Source organism: Hippocampus bargibanti, linkage group LG15 (assembly GCF_051943395.1).
Source record: "Hippocampus bargibanti isolate YZ-2025 linkage group LG15, ASM5194339v1, whole genome shotgun sequence".
Lineage (NCBI taxonomy): Eukaryota > Metazoa > Chordata > Actinopteri > Syngnathiformes > Syngnathidae > Hippocampus > Hippocampus bargibanti.
The window spans coordinates 6,425,198-6,439,101 of NC_142748.1; the positions used below are offsets into that span (position 1 = coordinate 6,425,198).

The 13,904-nt window shown below is 40.3% G+C and overlaps 3 protein-coding genes across 5 annotated transcripts; 2 read left to right on the plus strand and 1 right to left on the minus strand.

The window, feature by feature from the left end:
* Positions 1–459: 459 nt before the first annotated feature.
* tmem184ba (transmembrane protein 184ba) lies at positions 460–8,812 on the plus strand. Of its 2 annotated transcripts, XM_089015732.1 has the most exons (10): positions 460–769; positions 855–904; positions 1,965–2,192; positions 2,503–2,668; positions 4,749–4,839; positions 4,937–5,104; positions 5,193–5,362; positions 6,392–6,586; positions 6,756–6,782; positions 7,634–8,812. In XM_089015732.1, the coding sequence occupies exons 3-10, from the start codon at positions 1,965–1,967 to the stop codon at positions 7,864–7,866; spliced, it is 1,278 nt and encodes a 425-aa protein (XP_088871858.1). In that variant the 5' UTR covers positions 460–769; positions 855–904; the 3' UTR covers positions 7,867–8,812. The 2 variants fall into 2 exon arrangements, with proteins under 2 accessions (XP_088871858.1, XP_088871859.1); XM_089015733.1 differs by lacking the exon at positions 6,756–6,782.
* Positions 8,813–8,962: 150 nt separating this feature from the next.
* Positions 8,963–11,571, minus strand: cntd1 (cyclin N-terminal domain containing 1). 2 transcript variants are annotated; one of them, XM_089015735.1, is made up of 7 exons: positions 11,402–11,571; positions 11,159–11,234; positions 10,829–10,991; positions 10,601–10,763; positions 10,369–10,513; positions 9,367–9,463; positions 8,963–9,292 (listed from the first exon to the last, which is right to left on the minus strand). In XM_089015735.1, exons 1-7 carry the CDS (start codon positions 11,556–11,558, stop codon positions 9,185–9,187), a joined length of 909 nt encoding a protein of 302 aa, XP_088871861.1. In that variant the 5' UTR covers positions 11,559–11,571; the 3' UTR covers positions 8,963–9,184. The 2 variants fall into 2 exon arrangements, with proteins under 2 accessions (XP_088871861.1, XP_088871860.1); XM_089015734.1 differs by having other exon boundaries at positions 10,369–10,763.
* Positions 11,572–11,751: 180 nt separating this feature from the next.
* Positions 11,752–13,487, plus strand: coa3a (cytochrome C oxidase assembly factor 3a). Its single transcript, XM_089015739.1, has 2 exons — positions 11,752–12,090; positions 12,611–13,487. Exons 1-2 carry the CDS (start codon positions 11,895–11,897, stop codon positions 12,706–12,708), a joined length of 294 nt encoding a protein of 97 aa, XP_088871865.1. The 5' UTR covers positions 11,752–11,894; the 3' UTR covers positions 12,709–13,487.
* Positions 13,488–13,904: the final 417 nt, after the last annotated feature.

Genomic DNA, 13,904 nt, shown 5'->3' on the forward strand with positions numbered 1-13,904 from the left:
CCCCCCTCATACTTTTATTGACATTTTTGTATTACCAAAATGAATTTTTCCAGACAGCAATTGCATCGAAGTGTATCAATATCATTTTAGGAAAGCAACCCCCCCTAAAAAAACGAAAGCAGTAAATTTATTCGCACATTTGGCAGTTAATTAGTAATAGTTTACGAAATTATTACAGCATACACAAACGTATTTTTGTTCATTTATTAATTTGTATATATTAAAAATGTGAACATTTTGGAAAAACAAATCTTTCGACTCTTATGCACTACTATTTCCGTGTTATTCAATAACTCACGCTGTGATTGGCTGTGTCGTCCCGATCTGCCTTAGTGGGCGGGCACTGTATGATTACCCCGCTACTATTTCCGTGTTATTCAATAAACGCGCTGTGATTGGTTGTGTCGTCTAGATCTGGCTGAGTAGGCGGGGACTGTGTCAATACCCCGGTCCACCCAAAGTCTTGAGGGAGAAGGGGAGGACCACAGGCGAATGAGAAGTTTAACATCTCGCTTTTTGGAGAATTTACCGGACAAACGCTGCTGTCAAAGTGGGCACTGGTGCGCGCGGACGGTAACGTTCAAGCTGTGAAACATGAAGAGAAAAGAATAATTGAGCAAAACTCGCAGGTTAACGGCTCGGCGAGCGTTCAACATGGATGTCCAGGGACGCGACGGTTCGTCCCTGAGCTGGAATTAACACTGTTGACGGGCTATTTCTGGGTCGACAGTTAAACTCGTCCAGCGACGCATTGGATGATTTTCATTCGGTAATTTTCAGACTTGACAACATTCAAGCGCAATCACATAAGCACGTCTGTACTAATAAAAAAAATACTTGTTTCTTATTTGCAGATTTTCAAGTTCCACGTTGGCTTTGTTTGCAGGAGAAATTTCAAGCAAAGGTGCGACTATTGTTTTTTTTTTCTTTTATTCGTAGATTTTAAAAACATAGTTACATTTTTGGAATCAGCTGGTCATTTATATTCATTATGTTGATAAACAGACCTCCCCCTCCACTCCATATGTCCCATTCCATCTGTTGCAAACTGAGCCCTGACCTGATGACACACACACGGATTATTATTCCTGTTTGTGCGTGATTTATTCACTTTATTTATTTCAACACGCAAATGTCCCAAGCCCCACACTCACGCCTTATGTGTGACTGACTGCTGATGCCCCCACTTCTCTTTTATGTGTACATCTGCTGATCGCTTGCAAACCAGCACAAATGAACCCCGTCATGCAAACACAGGCAGAGAAACCATGGAGAGAAAACCCCTCAATCCCCCAGAGATTTTATTAAGATGCCCCGACGCTCATGTTATGTCCACATGTTGTTGTTGTGTGTCAGTTTGCCTTGTGATCCATTGCCCCGTGACTGTGGGAGAAATTGTTTTTATTGCTTTACCGAAGTGTAATTTGATTACCTTGTGTGAATTCGCACATTGCAAGTCCTGGTAGGCGCATGCTATTTTTAACAAATTGGTAGTTAGACTGTCACCTTCCCAATCAAGTTTGACCAAAAAAAAATCATTTTATTTTTGTGGAACAATGATGTCATAAATTATAACCAAACAAGTCATATCTTGCTTTATGTTGTCATGAATAAAAGTCATATTGCAATATGCATTGATGTTGCTTCTCCTATTGCCTTTCAAGACGTGTAACTAGCTGAAGTGAAAGCCAAATGACATAATAGAGGTATGCGATTAGGTCAGGACTGATGGCGAACCAAAAAAATATCCCTGCAATGGGACACAGGTGCCATTGTCCAGTGTGAATCACACATACTTGTCGCCATGACGCTTGTATTGACTTCTATATTGATTCCTGTGTTTTTTTTTCTTCAAACTACACAAACTATAAAGATCTTGAAATCAGGTTGATTATTAATAGCAGAAAAGTCATTTCACTCTTGTTGAAGTTTTTTTTAATGTCTTTATTTTTTGAAAATGGCAGATGCAGAGACTATGGAGACGAGACGTTCCCCTCTCGGAGAGGCTAGGGGGAGGCTCCACGCTGTCCGAAGCGCCGGGCTCACAGCCGGCGCCAGGCGAGCCCAATATTTCCTGGCTCCACGAAGCCCCTTTATTAAGCCAGGATCCACCCACGTTCCTCATGACCCCTACGGCGCAGGCTGTGACTGGATTTTTTGTCTGGACCGCCCTCATACTTACCTGTCACCAGGTCGGCAAAGCCCCTCTTACCTCTTAAGCACAAAAAAAGTGGACAAAATAAATTCATTTGCCCGTTGATTAAATTCTATGACTGTAACACACACATCTGCAACGAGCACGGGTTGCTCGGCAACATCCATCAGCATACAGAGCACGAACACACACATACATCAAGACTCGAGCTGTCTTTTTTTTTCAAAATAAAAGCAATGACATCCCAATATGAATCTCAATTGCAACCATCGTCTCAAAAATGGCGACTTTGTCATGGCGGAATCAAATATTCACTCTAACCTATATTTATGTTATTTTTTTGGCAGATCTACATGCACCTACGTTTTTATAGCTCCCCACGGGAGCAGCGACACATTGTCCGCATCCTCTTCATTGTCCCCATCTACGCCATCGATTCATGGCTAAGCCTCCTCTTCTTCACCAATGACCAATACTACATCTACTTTGACACCGTCAGGGACTGCTACGAGGGTAAGAGCAAAGTTTCCCGCACCCCTGTCATCCCGATAACGCCACGATCTGTCCATTGTTGTAACCGCTGTCCCCCAAAAAAGGGTTAAAATCCTTTCTAGCCCCGGCGTAGGCGACTTTTCCAGTTGAGTTGAAATATGCCGCTATTAAATCTGGAGAAGGAACAATATGTCCATCCATTGCTAATTGATTACTTGGTCCACAATGAGCTTTTTATCTCGCAAAGAGCCCCCCATTCAGTTGCCTGTTGGAAAATTGTGAGATGAATGTTGTCTGATGTAATTCCAACATGTGGAAAATTGAGCAAATGTCTGTCAAGTGTTTTGCTTTTGATTTGGATTGTTGTTTTTTTGAAAGCTCACACGTTAATCAACTCCAATGGGAGACAAGTTTTGAAACACCACGGGGTCATTCAGAAATTAATTCTATTTATGTATTTATTTACTTATTTATTTATGTGTTTGTTTATCTATTTATCTATGTATTTTATTTATTTGTTTCTGTATCTAGCTAGCTAGCTACCTAAATACATAGCCAGCTACCTAGCCAACTACCTATCTAGCTAGCTAACTATTTATTTATGTAAGTATTTTATTTATGTATTTGTTTATGTATTTATGTATTTTATTTGTTTATCTATGTATTTTATTTATTTGTTTGTTTCTGTATCTATCTAGCTAGCTACCTAGATACATAGACAGCTACCTAGCCAACTACCTACATAGCTACCTATCTATGTATTTATTTATGTATTTTATTTATTTAGGGACATTCAGAAAGTAATTTTATTTATTTATTTATTTATGTGTTTGTTTATCTATGTATTTTATTTATTTGTTTCTGTAGCTAGCTAGATACATAGCCAGCTTCCTAGATAGCTACCTAGCCAGCTACCTATCTACATTTTTTATATATTTATTTAAGTATTTTATTTATTTGTTTGTTTATGTATTTATTTATTTATCCATGTATTTTTATTTTTTTATGTATCTAGCTCGCTAGCTACCTAGATACCTAGCCAGCTACCTAGCTAGCTTCCTATCTATTTATTTATCTAAGTATTTTATTTATTTGTTTATGTATTAGCTAGCTAGCTAGCTAGCTACATAGCCAGATAGCCAGCTACCTATCTACATTTTTTTAAAAATATTTATTTAAGTATTTTATTTATTGGTTTGTTTATGTATTTATTTATTTATCCATGTATTTTTATTCATTTATGTATCTAGCTCGCTAGCTACCTAGATACGTAGCTAGCTACCTGGCTGGCTACCTAGCTAGCTACCTATTTATATATCGATCTATTTATTTTTGTAAGGTGCTTTAAATTATCCATGTTAGCATTTCTTTCCCATTCATTCCAGTCGACCATTTTACATTACTTTCTAATCCCCATCGTCGCCTCAAAATGGATGCTAATCTCAAATCCAAAGAGCTTCAAAATGACGAAATGTTATTATTACTATTATTATTTTTTTGGGTGATCCGCCTCGACTGTAGTATGTCTGTTCATTTTCGAATGCAGCACAGATGCGTATCTGATCTATCTGTTACAATAGTGACGCTGCTAAAGTTTGACTGTTAGCATGTTGATACGACAGCCCGACTGACACTTTCTCCTGTGATAAAAAGCTAAAATAGAGGCACACTTTAAAAATCCACAGTTGAGCCCCAAGGTGTACCCATCCTCGAATTGCAAAGCCCCTGACCCGTTGCCCCTCTGAGTAAGGATGATTGGCCTGTTGCATGGCAACAATACTCTTAGCTACTGGATAAACTGCCACAAGATAATGAGTCGGCGACCCCCCCGCCAACCCGCCTCCTGCCCCACTCAACTCAACTTGCAAAGTTCTCATTGTCTGCTCGCCTACTGTATCGCCGTGGCAACCGGCTTGGCCGACGAGGCACCCGCGGGGAAATGTGAACTCATGGGTAAACATTAAGCCTCACAAAACGGATCGTTTGGTCGTCACTATGGGTGGAAAAGTGGGGGGGGGGGCACATTTTCACACATTGATTACGCAATTTAGCATGTAAAAATGACAATTTAATAACATATTTTTTGTTGTTGTCCTGAAAGCGTTTGTCATCTACAACTTTCTGAGTTTGTGTTACGAATACCTCGGAGGAGAGAGCGCCATCATGGCCGAGATCCGAGGGAAACAAATCGAGTATGTCACTTTCTCTACTGTCGTTGATTTAATCTTGTCACGGACAAAATTATTATTATTATTATTATTATTATTGTAATTTTGTTGTTGTTGTCAGGTCCAGCTGCATGTTCGGCACATGCTGCTTGAAAGGCAAGGCCTACTCCATCGGCTTCTTACGCTTTTGCAAGCAGGCCACGCTGCAGTTCTGCGTGGTTAAGCCGCTCATGGCCACCATTACCGTCATCCTGCAGGCGTACGGAAAATACAAAGATGGAGACTTTAAGTAAGCGGAATAGAAAGTGACGTTTTTTTTCAATGCTTGGTTTGAAAGCGTGAATGTTTTTTTTTTTTTTTGGCTGTCGATTCCACAGTGCCGCCAGCGGTTACCTCTATGTCACCATCATCTGCAACATCTCCGTCAGCTTGTCGCTCTATGCCCTTTTTCTCTTTTATTTCGCCACCCGTGACCTCCTTCGACCTTACGGGCCCATGCTGAAGTTCGTCATGGTCAAGTTGGTTATCTTCCTTTCCTTCTGGCAAGGTGCGTACAAACTACTTCCTCAAATCACTCTCCACTTGATGCTTTTTGTTGGTTTAGAAAGCAAGATTAAACAGTATTTCATATTCAGTGATGTAAAAAAAAATATACTGTCCCTACAGGCTGGTAGTGGAATTACACCTAAATTAACTACTGTAATAATAATAATAATAATAATAATCATAATAATCCATTTCATTTCCAAGCGCCTTTCAAAAACTAATAAATAAGTGGCGATGCATTAACTCTTTTCTGCCATTCCCGAAATTTGCTCAGGTTTTGTTTTTTTTTTCTTGCGAGGTGTGCCGATAAAGTGCTGGTCACTGGTCAGACCTCTGGCAATTTTTTCCCCTTCCACAAGAGGGCAACATTTGCCTTTTGTCCATGTTGGCGCTTTGTGGCAACTTTGGATAGGATCGAGTGTCCCTTTATTGGTCTCGCAGTGGAGAAATTGACATTTCACAGCGGTAAAGTTATGAAAGGAAGAGAAAAGGAAAGAAAGAAATAGAAAAAGAAAATACAGGAGCTGCTGGAAAGGCAGCCATTCTTGCTGCGCCATCCGAAATAACATGACAACACAAAGACACAGAGGGTCATTCATTCTTCAGCACTTGCTGTACCCTCTTTGTGACATGAAGCAGTTCTATATGAAATAGGAGAGGACCAAAGCGTCCTTTTCAGCAGTGTATCAGGGACGTCATGGTGGAATGTGCACGTCCACTACAAGCTAAATAATGAAAGCGCTAAAGTGCTATATAAACTTATGTATTTTGGACATCTGCCCCCCATTTCAAACTCAGATAACTCCCGACCCATATAACTTAGGAATTAACTCTTTTTTTTTTTTTTTCGAATGAAATAAGAGCGTAAGGTTTCAAATGTTGCATTTATTTTTTTAGGTAGTCCTAAAACTGAATATTCTGTGTGTCCTGCAATTTGAGTGACAATGACAAAAACCCTGGCTCAGCAGTGGACATTTTTACACATCGTCTGGCAGTGAATGAGTTAATTGATTTTTTTTTTCAACACCAGGTGTTTTTCTGGCCATCATGGAGAAATGCGGCGCCATCCCTCAAATTAACTCGGTGGAGGTGTCGGTGGGCGAAGGCACGGTCGCCGCCGGTTACCAGAACTTCATCATTTGCATCGAAATGTTTTTTGCCGCGCTGGTACTGCGCTTCGCTTTCACGTATAGAGTCTACATGGATAAAATTATGAGCGCGCAAGGTGAGGAGGAGAAAAATGTCACGCGGCTGCTTTATTTTGAAAATTCTTTTCAAGCTACTTTTCTCACTTTGGACTTTCTCCTTCTTTTTTGGGGCCACTGTTCTCCTATCGTGTTCTTACGCAAACTTTCGTTTTCCTTTTCCTTTCCTTCCTCACCGTCTTTTGAAAGGACCCCTTCCTACCAATGGCGAATCTGGTAGGCTACACACTGATTGTGTCTGCTTTTCAAAATGCTTTATTTAAAGGACAACTGACACCATTTTTTTCTTGTTTCTTAGCTGACATTAGAAAAACGTTTTATAGCATCTAAAATACCCAAAACACACAGGCTGATATTTTTAGTTGAAAGGCAAAACACCAATAAAAACGACTCGGAAACTGGCGAGATTCAGAAAGCCCCGCCCCCTTGTTCGTGACATCACTCTGGAATCAAAACAATGGCTTCAGACAGTTGAGATTCGGAGAAAATGCTTTCTTGTTACTCATCCAGTTATGAATACGATTCAAATAGTTGTGAAGAGGAAAGCATAAATGTTTGCAATCGATTAAAGAAGTCCTTCCATATCAAGTCGAGCCGTCTGGACTCCAATGTAGCGTCCCAGAAAATGCACAAAATGGCGCCCAAGCTCCGTTGGAAATGGGCTGATTTGTCTGCTGGGAATTCATGTCATCTAGTATCAAATAGTAGTCTTGGTGCAAGTCATCATCGCGTTATATATGTGTTTTCCTTCTAATTTCGCCCTCAACGCGAAGTTTTCAGATCAAACAAAGTACCCAAAATGCATTGCGTGTCGCATTGTCGGTCAGGGGCGCTCCTTCAGTGACGTCACGTCTGGATTCGTCACCAACTGGAAAACAAGACTTCCTGAATATTCAGCGCGAGTATTAAAACGTCAAATATAGCTATATGCAGTGGAATCTTTGTAAAATGCGCTCAGTAGAAGTCATTTCAAGTGATTTTACAAATTATGGACGCAACTTGTCCGGTTATGTCGCTTGTCCTTTAACCCTCACGTCACCTTTTTTGATTCTCGTCCGCTATCTTAGGCAGTTGCACCCCAATGAAGAGCATCTCCAGCAGCCTAAAGGAGACGATGAACCCGGGCGATATGGTCCAAGACGCCATTCACAACTTCTCGCCGGCCTACCAGCACTACACCCAGCAGTGCACGCTGGAGCAGGGCGTAGCGCCGCCCGTCCCGCGTTCCATCGGCGGCGTCGTCAATAACCACGGCGACACGGAAAAAACACTCCTGCTGAGCTCGGACGATGAATTCTAGACACGGCGAATAGTAGGTTCATCCTCGCAGAGGTGAGAATGCTTTTCTGCCATGTAAACAAAAGCACGTTTGGCGTGGATGCTATAAGCTAGTCTGTTTGATTAGTAAGGATTCTATTATGCCTTTTTTTCTTAGCTCATTCACTGCCATTCGGTAATTTAAAATGATGACATACAGCGCCATTTTTTTTTCATGCTTGGGTGCCGATAAAGCGCTAGCCTCGTGCAATTTTTTTCTTTTCCACAAGAGGGGCAGCATTTCCTTTTCCATGTTGCGCTTTATTCCAGCTTCAGCTGTTGTTAAAGCGCTACATAAACCAATATGTATTGCATTGCATTTTGGACAGCCACCCTCATTTCAAGCTCATATAACTCCAGACCCATATAACTTAGGAATTAACTATTTTTCTGATGAAAGAGGAGAGTTGAAGGTTTCTTACGCTGCTTTGAATGTTTATTTAGTTCTGAAACTAAATATTCTGTGGGTGCGGGAATTTGAGTCACAATGACAAAAACCCTGGCACTGGACTGGACACATTTTCTGCAGGTCTGGCAGTGAATGAGTTAAGGGTGAGTTGTTTTTACTTTTTACTCAAAAGTTGGCTTACTTTGATATATATTTTTTATGATAGCACAAGTCAAATTTGTCTTGTCTGTATTTTATTCTGATGATGTTATGACTTGGTTATTTTTTTGGGGGACATTTTTGAAATGACCATCCGTAAAGGACTTTAAAAATTGTTTATTCAATTTGCAATAAATTGACAAGATATGAGTAAATTATTGAAGCTGAACTGAAACTTAGAATTTTGAAATACTGTACACAATGTGAGAGTGAGAGTTTTTGGGGTATTTAAACAATATTTTCTGCTCTCCTCTCATTATAGCATATAAATAGATGGGGAATAAGCGCCGTCTGGCGGACTAATAAAGAAATTACATCTCGATCGATGGAACGAATATTTGTCTTTCAATAAGACGAATGTTAAGAAAACAAATTTACTCGACGAATTCGCCAAAGAGCACTAATCCTATTGTTCAAAAGACAAATAAATATAAACTGGGAGTGAAGCAGTTAACGTGAAATAAAACGATGTAAAACCAGGTATAATTTAATGTATAAAACATCGTATGTGAATTAGAAATTGTATAAAAAAAACTTCAAGCTTTCTTTTCAAGATTACAAAAGTGCACAAACAAGCGCTGTATTTTAGGATGTCATGTATTTTCGGCACATTCAACAAACTATAAACGATTCTTACAAAGAAGAAACAAAATGGCGTACACATATATATCAGCACAATATACCATTCAGCTCATCACAGGCCATCTCTGGGGTTCCCAACGATGAACGCGAGCGTCACGCGGGTGAAATCTCTGATGCTAGTAGTGGAGATTCCCGTAATGTGGCTCAATTCTTGCACCACCTGCATTGCAAAAATCACAAATGGTGAACGACAAGGCCGACTCCCTTTCGAGGGAGGATTTCAAACATCTTCACCTGCTCCCAGTTTTTGACATGAAGGACGAAGGCGGCGACTGCGATGACGCCCACGCCCAGTAGCATGCAATCTTCTGTCACCGGCACAAACTTCTCCCTAAGAAGGTGTCATGCAGCCTTTACGTTGTAAGTAATATCACCAGTATATTATTTTGAAGGCTTTTCATTGATTTTTTTCCATCAAAATGTATCCGTCAGTATTGCTTGACTAACAGCACAAGAATGTTGCAGCCAGTCTTAAGAAGGTTCTAGAACATATCCAGCCGCAGGTCAACAGAACAGGACTTTTTTTTCCACCTAACTTTTGCTACCGTGTGAGGCTTTTGCTGTCTATCTGGCTAGCTAACTAACTAGCTGGCTATCTATTAGCTATATAGCTATATGGCTGGCTATCTATTAGCTTGCTATGTGGCTAGTTAGCTATATGGCTGGCTATTATGTAGCTATCTGGCTGGTTATATATTAGCTATCTACCTAGCTATATGGCTGGCTATCTATGAGCTAGCTATGTGGCTGATTATCTGTTAGATAGCTATGTGGCTGGCTATTAGCTAGTTATCTAGCTGGCTATCTATTAGCTATCTAGCTAGCTATATGATGGGTATTAGCTGGCTATTAGTGAGCTATCTAGCTGGCTATCTATTAGCTATATAGCTATCTAGCTAGCTATATGGCTGGCTATCTGTTAGATATCTATGTGGCTGGCTATCTATTAGCTAACTAGCTGGCTATCTATTAACTAGCTATCTAGCTGGCTATCTATTAGCTAGCTATCTAGTTGGCTGTCTATTAGCTAGCTGGCTAGCTTTCTATCTATTTTAGTTACTTTCGGGTTGATTGAACGCTGGTGCATGTGGCTGCCGCTGCTCACCCACAGAAAAAACTTTGTGACTGTAAAGTGACCTTGAGAGTTTTGAAAGGCACTTATAACTGGAATATATTATTATTCATTATAATATTATTATTATTCATTAAATTATTAGAAGCGACACTGTATAGTACCTCTGCTCCGCGGTGGGTTTGCGAGTTTGCGTGGTGATGGCCAGCAGGTTGTCGTAAAGAATTTCGCGCTGTAAGCTGACAAACTGGAGCACGTGGCGGCACATGCGGTGCAGGCGTTCCACAGGGGCGCTCGGCTCATTGTGGCCTGGCGATGTGGGACGAGTCAAGTTCAAATCTGGAACATTTTTTTTTTTTTTATTTAGATCTTTTTTTTCGCATTTCCGAGGCCTACCCAGCACCTCCAGAAGTATTTCCACATAAGTGAGAGGGTTGGGCGGGTCCAGTTGGTATTGAAGGCCTTTGAGAACCATCAGCTCTGATTCCAGAACGGCTTGTTTGGAGAAGTCGAGATCGATCGAGTGCAGAAAGTGGACGGCCGTGTTGATGTTGACGATCTGTTGGTGGTGGTGGGCGTGTTAGGAGATGTGATACTGATGATGTAGGTCGTTTGATGCCTTACCTGGCTGTGTAGTGACATCTTGCTGGCGAGCTGTATGCAAGAAAACACAATCAAGGCAAAGCTGCCCCGGATTTGCTCGAACGCAGCGTCTTCGCGGGCCTTCACTTGGGCCGCGGTCAAATTTCCGGGTGTCAGTAAATGCGTAATGTGCTTGACCATGAACCTGAGATGCTCAAACACAACTTTTTAGTTCTCGCAGTAATTTAGCCAAAATTGTATTCACATCCGGGGGGGGGGGGGGGGGGCTTTTATGTTTTTTTTTTAACTCAAGTGTCAGTACAATTTGGGAGTGCTTTTGGCTTCTTTTAATCTTAAATCACCCTTTCGTACCTTTGAAGTAATTCGATGGCCTGGTAAGCAACGGGCAGGTCAAGTCGGAGCTCAGCACACATCAGCAAAGTGTATTCTGCATTAATGGGAGATGATATGCAACAAGGAAATATTTACATTTCAAGGGGTTATGATTTGCTTTGGATATATACAGTATACAGTAATTTTCTTCGTTTTCTATTTGCTTTGTCTTTGAATATTTTTAACTATTCGTAAAAACTCGGGAGGTGCTGTGCTTTTTACCGAATAGTCTTTTATCCTTGAAGACACCGGCGAAGATGGACAAATTGCGGAGGTTATCTTTATTTCTTTCGTTGAGATTGGTAAGAAAGTCCGTCATCATATCCACTGAGGCTTGTCGAAACCTTAAACTTTGAGAACCTGCTCGATTCGTCGCCATTTGTGACGCTAACTTTTGCCTTTTGTAGGACACTTGCTATATAAAATGTCCTTGCCACTCTATTTAATTGGTCGTATTTCCACAAGATGACGCTGTTGCCTTCCAGTTTATGCTGTATGAATTTCGAAGAAGCTGAGTACATCCGGAGGAAGAGTCCGTTTTGTTTGTTTCCTGTCGGACTGGTTTCAAGATGCATCACAGTGGGCTAGATCTAAATATAACACGGATGCTCTCATTGGCATTACTGTGTATAGGGACGTCCACCTTTTCGATGCTTTGCAAATCTGCAGATGCAAATTTGCGAAACAAGCAGGTTATCAAACTAGCTGGACAAACATGGCAGACAAGACACCGAGGCATTCTGACACTGCATTTGCGACCAGGATTGACCCGAGTAAAGAGGAACTCTCCCGGGAGCAGTTGCATTTCATCAAGCAGGTGGAGTTGGAGCAGTGGAGGAAGAAAACGCAGAAGCTGCGTTCGCGTAACGTGCTGACTGGAATCGCCATTGGGGCGCTCGTGCTGGGCATCTGTATCCTTTTGCAAATGCTAAATGCTAACGTCAAACACAAGGTGAACTCTTGGATTACAAATTACAGCAGAATAAATACTAGATTTGGAGGAATATATATGTTTTTACAATACTGTAGATGTTTCCAAATTATAAAACACATTGAAATGGCATGTTTGAAATATTGATTACAATTTAAATAAATGCATTTAAATAATAGACAATACTGTTTGCTCCAATCCAGTAATCTGTTGCATTATGAGCGCAAATTATTTAATTGTAGTGACGTTTCTTGATTCATTCGTTGCATTCTTTTGAACTCATATTTAGTCCATAACGTCTTTCACAGCGGAACCATTTTAGCGCAAGAATGAATAATATCTTGTGGAAATTGTATAGATATAAAAATATTTTGCCCATTTATTATCACGTAATTATAAACGTGATTTTACACAGAGTTAATTTAGTTCCACAAATGTGATTTTAAATGATTTTTTCTCCATATTCTTTGTTTTTACCTCCCTTAACCTCCCATACATAGACGGCTATACATTTTACTCTGTCTCACAAGAGCGCATCATGGATGAGATAGACGAGGAGGCCAAGCATGCCCGGGGTCCAAGGACAGGTTCCAACTGAAGGTTCTAAAGTCCAGATCCCCCATGGACACCTGACCTGGCCTTTCTTTGGTCAGCTCAAAGATAGCACGGACTCATATCGCTGGGAGGAGGAATCCCTGTCTTTTTTTGCCGCTACTTTGTGCAAGGTATCAAAGTGACCTTCGGAGAGGACAATGCAGAATAACAGACCTTAAAACAACACAAAATGGTTGTACGCAACTGCATTTCTTTTGTAGTGATGTATAAAATAAATCTGAATCATATTGTTTAGCAAAAAACACACTGAATATTTTTTAATTGGCATTTATTGAGCTGGGAAATCCACTAAAGTGAACATCCAATGTAGGAGGATAAATATAAAATCAGTATAAGAGGAAAAAGGCACTGATGGCAGCAGCATTTATTTTGCATTGCACATTTTGAATATATTACTTGATTTTTCTCCCATGTCCAGTGTGAATATTTAAAAGGCACATTGACAGCATGGACATTCTCCCTTTGTTAGTTATTTTCATAAATGAACACAGTCTGAGGTTTGTTTAAATGAAAATGCTAAAGTGCATGAGGTGCTTGATCGATCTACCCCAATAAACTAAAATGTGTATTTATATATAATTTTTTTCATGAGTAATTGTGTAAACAGTCTATAAATGATATATGCACACACATGATATATTTACAGTTCCAAAAGCCAGTAGTAGTAGAATTGCATATTTGATATTATTTGTATTTGCATCCTTTTACTGGCTCTATTACCTCCACCAAGGAAAAAGAAGATAAAAATAACATTTGTCTGCACATATTATTCATGTCCCTTCATTCCATGTTAATATGCAATTATTTTGAGCATACGGTCTTAGAAGACGGGTGTTGACTGGTGAGCACATCCGCCTCACAGTGCAGGGGTTTGATTCTGACTCCATCTTTCCTGTTTGGAGATTACATATTCCCCCTTTGCATGTATGGCTTTTCTCCAGGTACTTTGTTTTTCTCCCACATTGCAAAAACATGCATAGCAGAAGACAATTAGGATCGGCTCCAGCATTATAAACAGATTAGAAAATTGATGGATGGTTGTAGAAGCATGTCATTTCACTACACACACTCATTTCTTAGGAATAACCAAATTAAATTGTGAGATTTAATTAAAATAATAATTGCGAAGACGGTGAGTCACCTGCGCCACAAGCACCTTGTTTGGCAATTACAGTGGCG